At 40.8% G+C, this 7,032-nt stretch overlaps 1 protein-coding gene across 1 annotated transcript in view; it reads left to right on the plus strand.

Moving 5' to 3' along the window:
- MAPK10 (mitogen-activated protein kinase 10) overlaps positions 1-4,772 on the plus strand; it is a gene marked incomplete at its 3' end in the record, with an annotated part of 78,941 nt that extends 74,169 nt beyond the window's left edge. The window contains exons 10-11 of the mRNA XM_009647486.1: positions 4,057-4,121; positions 4,695-4,772. Coding sequence (XP_009645781.1) covers positions 4,057-4,121; positions 4,695-4,772 — 143 coding nt within the window. The remainder of the gene's footprint in view (positions 1-4,056; positions 4,122-4,694) is intronic.
- Between the last annotated feature and the right edge of the window lie 2,260 nt (positions 4,773-7,032).

Genomic DNA, 7,032 nt, shown 5'->3' on the forward strand with positions numbered 1-7,032 from the left:
AAGTCTTGCTCCTGCCAAGCTTTCTAAAAACAGCTCATCCCAGGGTCTTCACTGTGCTGGCACTAGCTCTGCAGTGGCAGGGACAGGGATGGCAGGATCTGTTCAAGTGTGAGCTCCAGCCATTTGCTTTCTAGCAGTGGCATACAAACCAATCCATGTTGCTTTGGGAAAGTGAGAATACAACAGCCTCAACATATGTTTTGGTTTTTTCCCTAATGAAAAGCTTTTCCTCCCTGAGTTATTAGAAAAGTACTTCACAAATCCAGTAGTCTCTTGGTACGTATCTGACCAGATGAAAAAACCTGTCTTTTGTGGGGTTTGGTTTTTGGGTTTGGTTTGTGGTTTGTTTTGGTTTTGTTTGTTTTTCAGAAAAAGGCCCATGTGGATATTTTCTGGGGTGGGGTGGTTTTTTGTAATTTTTATTATATCCAGTGAATGTTAAATTTAATGCAAAAATGTTTTAAAAATCCATTTGTGAAATGTAAAAGCCAAGAACCACTGAAATTACAAGGTATTATTTTAATATCTGCAAGAAAAATATAATTAATTCCTTCTCTTCCACATCCAAAAATAGATTCTGTTCTTCGTTATTGTTGCCAATGCAATTGCTTACAAATCAATCTGATTTGAGGAGAAAATGGCTACCTTAAACTGAATCTAGATGCTGCCACCCATAGGCTTGATCCACACTCTGCTTTGATTAAATACTAGTTTAACTATCCTTTTTCTGAAACCTGTGCAAACTAAACCATATAACTCTCAGTTGGTATCTGCTGTATGAAGGATTTAGAAGAATGTCTATAATACTGCAGCTGCACCCACATAGAAAATTCATGATGAACTCAATCATTTTCTAAGGCATTTGAGCTAGGCACCAAAGTAATTTTTAAGCCAACCTTTGTGCCAAGACTGAAATCAGGTACTCACAAGGACCCAGGTATGGCAGCTGCTCTGCCTGCTCCATTGCTGTGACAATATTTTTGTTAAAAACCTTCCTCCCTCTAATTTTAGAAACTGGTTTAAAAAGCCCCAAAAGAAACAAGTAAGCAGAAAACAGGCAGTCGGTCTGGAGGGGATTGTCTAGGTTGATAACAATGTATTAACCTTTGTGGTTCTCATTAAGATTAATGAGGATAGTGGGAAGATAAATTCATTCCTGAAACTGTTGTAGTATTCTCAGCTCAGCTCTGTGCCTTGAATCAGTGAAAATATGCCATAAGGGCTCATTTCCTTATATCAAGGAATTCGAATGGGAAAGTGAGAGAGGGCTGGCCTGGCCTCTCAGGGGGAGCTCCATCCACTGATGTTCTACACAGGCTTTAGAGGTTATAGATCCTGCCTGTGTGAAGAGGAGGGATTTATTCATGTCATTAATAGTTGTGGGTTCTGTTAGCTCACCAATAAAGGTCTGCAGTATAAATACTGGTACAGCAGTAGAATGCTGTGCAGGTGCAGTTTGTGGCATCCTGTGGTGTGTGAAGTACAGAGTTGGGTTGCTCTCCCTTGATTGTCTTCATAGCAAAATAGGAGTTCGGTAACAGATTGTTCTGGGCTCTCTCCCTGGAAAATGTCTTTGTTTCAAGAATGTGTTAATCTAGGAAATAATTACTCCTGCTTTTCTTGTTGCCTGTTAGCCAACTATGCGTGCCTAAGACGTAGCTGAAATAAATTAAGAGACATAAGCTGAAGATTTTGTGGTTGTGTGACCTGAGGGCAGGAACGTGCATCTGATCACTTGTTCCTTTTTATTCTGTAATTTGTGTTTGGGAATTGTAGTAGTGAAGGAATTTATCCTTTTATTTCTGGCTGGGGGAGAAATACCCGTTGGTTTTCTATGGAAGGTGTAAAAAGAGTGTTTATACTTGGTAGGAGCAGTTTTAGCCAGAGCCTGTGCTTTTTGTAAGCCCCTCCCTGAAGCTTTTAGAAAGAAAGGTATTTGCAGGATATTCTTGTCCAACTTGGCTTACCTGCTTTCCTTCCACCTGACAGACAAGCAGTGTATCTGTCGCTATGATTCAGACTATAGCTCAGTCAAATGCCTCCCCTGCTGCTACCATAAAAGGCAAGACCCAGCTATGTAGTGGAGCTGATACCCCCTGTATGTCTCCTGTAAATTCCTAGCCCACCAGGCTTTCCTTGTCTTTGCCAGCTTTCCTCTGCTTTCCCCCGGCAGGAAATGCATGCTGCGGGGCTGGCTGACTGGCTGACCAGTGGCTCCAGCAGGCTCAGCTGGAGGAGAGGAGCTCGCTTACCACATCCCACTGGTCAACAGTGAGGCTCACCCGCACTCCTTTGTAGTGTTCAGCTCCCTAATATCACAATCAGCAGAAAGATGGAGTCCCCACGGAGATTGCATCGATTTTGGTTGAATCCATCTTAAGCTTGAGGACTGACCAGAAGGGACTGAGAAGGGTTGTTATGCTGAATAAAAGAACAGCTGCATTGGTTTTGGACTCAGGCCAAAACCAATGTGGTTGTGTCTTAACCTTGCTGATGTAGCAAAACCTGAGGTACCCCCACTGAGGCCTGGCACTCGCTCTAGCTCATGGTACATGTTTCAGGTTCCCTCTCGGCAGCTTCTCAGGTATGAGACTTGGCAATCCAGGACTTCACCTCGTTGTCTTGTCTTTAGCCCCAATACAAATGTCACTCTGAAGGAACTTGTTTTCAGTGGACTTCTCCAGTTCAGCTATCATATAATTTTCCTGGTCCATATTACAGAATCACAGAATGGCAAGGGTTAGAAGGGACCTCGGGAGATCATCTAGTCCAACCCCCCTGCTAAAGCAGGTTCTCCTAGAGCATGTTACACAGGACTTCGTCCAGGCAGGCTTTGAATATTTCCAGAGAAGGAGACTCCACAACCTCTCTGGGCAGCCTGTTCCAGTGTTCCATCACCCTCAGAGTAAAGAAGTTTTTCCTCATATTCGACTGAAACCTCTTATGTTTCAGTTTGTGCCCATTGCCCCTTGTCCTGTTGCTGGACACCACTGCAAAGAGTCTGGCTCCATCCTCGTGACTTACGTCACTGAGCTATTACTTTCGCAGTTGTATCTGTAGCATGCAAATAGCTTAATCAGCTAATGGTGTTAAGAGTGCTGAGAGCAAATTCTCAACTTCTTAGTGAATCAGAAAACAGCTTGGTAAATGTGCATTTAATAGTAGGATGTTCTGAAAGGGACGCAATGGCCAAGTGCCCAAGATGAAAGTTAGAGGAAATACTTATGAGTGGGAAAAGTATTGTAGATCTTGTTTCTACCTCCATTGGATACTCTTACCTCAAATGCTGAAGCTTCTTGGTAGAAGGAAGGAGGAGAGAGTCCTCTGCCTTGCTTGGCTGCTGCATTTGGCAGCTAACACGAGGAGAGACAATGAACTCATGGCTTAGTTGCCCAATGAAAGCGGGTATTCAGGCTCTTGGAAATTCTAGCTGCCTCTTTCTCAGTAAATTCCAGGATCTGCTACTTCTGTGACATTCTCATCAACTGAGAAATACAAGTTTAAAAAAAAAAAAAAAAAAAGAAACCTTTCTGGTCAAAATTACTTAAAAATATATAACTGGAATTTGGAATACCACTCAGAAACTCTGGCCAGGAGATTTACTTCAAAATTAGTGTTACTCTGAGAAGTTAGTATAGCAACGGGTATGATGTCTAAAGGGCAACTTAAAAAATTAATATAGTAATATTACTACTAATTAATCAGGATTGGTATTTGTCTGGTACTTGACAGTACTTTCTCTGCCGGTGCAAACAAAAATGTGGAGTTTCTGGGCTCAATGTAAGCACAGTGGCATTGTTGACCTGGGTTCTATTTCAACTGCAACTATGCCTCTTCTTTAAAAGAAGAAAAAGGAGAAGTATATTGATTTCTTCTACATAAAGAGTTGAATTCCAGAAGTGTTGTATATTAAAGGGATTAAATGTGTTTCCTGTGTTTTTGCATGTACAGCATAGAAAACAGAGGGAGAAGAAAAATTATCTTTACTTAGTAAAACCTCCTAATTATTTACAGTGTAACAGACAATTGACTAAATAGCTTTGTTTCTCTCTTGCAGCCTCCTCCTCAGATATATGATAAACAGTTGGATGAAAGGGAACATACAATTGAGGAATGGAAAGGTAATCACAGTTTAGAATTATGTGGTAAAAAGGCCACATCCCACTGTAAAACTAGAAGAATTCCTTTGACTTGAAGGATTGACACCAGCCCTACGAACTGGTGCTTTGGTAGTGAAAATACAAGTAATGTTCTGAGGACTGTCATTATCCACATGGGTTAATGTTAACACGGGAGGTGCAGATTCCAGCACCAGTGAAGATTCACTGAAATCTAAGGTTACTGTCTGGAGAACAGAATACTGTTCAGTAGGATGATGCATCAGAATTTTACCTACAGTAAAAAGCACTGTGTTACTTTGCTGCTTCATTTCTAGATAGTGCAGAACTAAACAATTCATGTGTTCTAGTTTAACCCTATTTGTCTCAACTCTGCTCCAAAAAGAGGTGATAGGAGAGGAGGGGAATGGAAGAGAGAGGTCTTAGGTGAGTAGAACTGTCAGACTGGGGAAGGCAAGGCAGGGCAGACCTGGAGAGCTCATGGACAGGCTGCAACACTGTGCTTCGTGATAGTTGTTTTGTTCTTGATCACTGGCAGGGGTTCCTCTTTGTAACTGTTGCAATTCTCTCTTCCAGAGCTCATCTACAAAGAAGTAATGAATTCTGAAGAAAAGACTAAAAATGGTGTAGTAAAAGGACAGCCTTCTCCTTCAGGTACTCAGCCCCATTGAATAACTTTGATGTGTTTTCTGTATTGACAAAGAGAATGGTGGTAGCTGAAACACTCTGACTACACTTGCAGTTATGTAGACCAATTATGTAGTTTTTACGAAATCCAGTGCTTCTAATGGGTTGACCTTGATTAATTGTGCTCCAGTGTCATGTTAATACTTAAAAACTGCTCTGCTTGCTATTTGGGATATAGTTGTCCTGGTATTTTCTATGGAAAGATTTGTGGTTGCAGATTATATTCGTGTGGGTGAGGACACTTATCTCGCACCATCATAACTATACTGCTTATGGATGGACAACTGAGCTAATACTCTGCTAGTTGATATAAGCAAAATTGGTGATGTTTGTCTCCATCTGTTGGACATGCAACACTGCACACCCCCCCACGTAAGCATCTGGTACCTCCTCTGGCAGTTTATAATTTCAGAAGTCTGATAGCATTAGAACAGCTTGCTGACAAGCTTGGTTGACACTTCGATAAGAAAGGAAAGTTGTCTTCAAACACAGATTCTTGAAGTCCTGTCACAAAAAAATCACAACTAAATTTTATCTGAGGAAAATTCACATCAGCAGTCTTTTCACAGAAATGCAAACTATGACTGCCAGTACCCAGAAATGCAAATTTGTGAAGGTATGCTTTCACTGGCAGACCTGAAGTGCCCAGATCCTGAGCACAGCATTCCAGTAGTGTTTATGGGTAAAATTATCTTCTGCAGAGCCTTTCCTCAAGATAAAATCATTTAATTTAGTCTTCTCTGCATATTTTCAGAGGGTGGTTTGTTTTGGTTTTTTTTTTTGCGTTCTCATTTTTCACTTGCTGATGAGCTAACAATGTTAGAACAAGAATGCATCATTAGTAGATGACAGGACAAGGGGAAACATGGCAACAATGGAGAAGTTAAGAGAGTGCTGGATTGTAATACTAGAGTTCTGGCACTGCACCTGGATTTTGACATCGATGAAGTAAGATATTGAAAACAGTCCATTGTGTTCTTGCTGAGTAGCAAACAAAGTATAGGGCTTGTAGATTTAATTTACCAAACTTCTGTACTATCACTGAAGAGAAATCTGGGGCCCTGACAAGTATCTGATAAATCCTCATTCTTAAATCACTCTCCCCTACAGAATGGCGGTTGCAGTCTGATTTATGATCAAGAAACATTGTCCATTGTCGTTACTGGTGTCAGGAATTAACTACCCAGGGATTTCTTTATGTATTCCATGTTCTGTTTTTCCAATGTGGAAGGTTTTTATTGTTTATGTAGAATGTTTCTGAACATACAAAATTGCCATATCTGATCTGTCTTTCTTTTGCTTTTCCCCTTTGATTGTTTTTGGATTGGTAGGGACCAACAAGTATAGCAACTATTTTAAAATTGCTCTGGGATGAGGCTGTTTTATGAAACAGTAGATTTCCTGTTTTTCATAACTATGTGTGCCTGACAATTTTTTTTTTCAACTGAATGAAATACTGAAAGAATGAAATAAAACGAGTCACCAGTTCTGAGCATAGGGGAAATGAGGGAGACTCTGTGCACACATGGCTCATTGGTCGGTGTTCTTGGCAAGAATTCAGAAGATTAGGAGTTGGAACTCTATCAATAATTATAGCAAGCAAGCTGGAGATGAGTTTCCATGATTACTTGATCAGAGCTTTTGGGGAGACAGCTGAAGTTGGCACCACCATTGATAGCACAGGTTACTTAGAGTGCTTGTGTGTCAGGGTGTCAGTCACTTAGTGCTTCCTCTTGTCCTGTGAAGAATTAGTTAATATAACACACAAGCTTGAAATGTGGTGCTTGGGGGGAGTCTCAAAGTGCCCCTTTGTCCAATGAACAAAAGCATCTGTGTCTAGAACTGTTCCCAACAGATATTTCTGCTGCCTCTTCCAAAAAACCTCTGTAGGCTACCTTGTTTATTTTGAAAAAGCTTTTTGTATTGTCTTGCCTAAATCTTTTTTGCTGCAGTTTAACTCTGTTATTTCTTCTCCTGTCTACAGAGAACACGGAGAACAGTTTCCTCCATCTTTCCTTCTGGCAGCTTTTAGCTCACGTAAATTCCGTTATCACATCCCTAATCAGTCTTCTTTCCTTTGAACTTTACTACCTGCATCTCTCAATCTTTCAAACTTACTGCTTTTCTCTACACTTTATCTAGTTGACTTCTGTCTTTCATAGGTCATTGTGTCCAAACCTATCTGCTTAGGGCACTAGTAGTGCTGAACTGAGTGGAGGATTTGCAT

This window comes from Egretta garzetta, unplaced genomic scaffold (genome assembly GCF_000687185.1).
Source record: "Egretta garzetta isolate BGI_Z169 unplaced genomic scaffold, ASM68718v1 scaffold89, whole genome shotgun sequence".
Taxonomy (NCBI): Eukaryota; Metazoa; Chordata; class Aves; order Pelecaniformes; family Ardeidae; genus Egretta; species Egretta garzetta.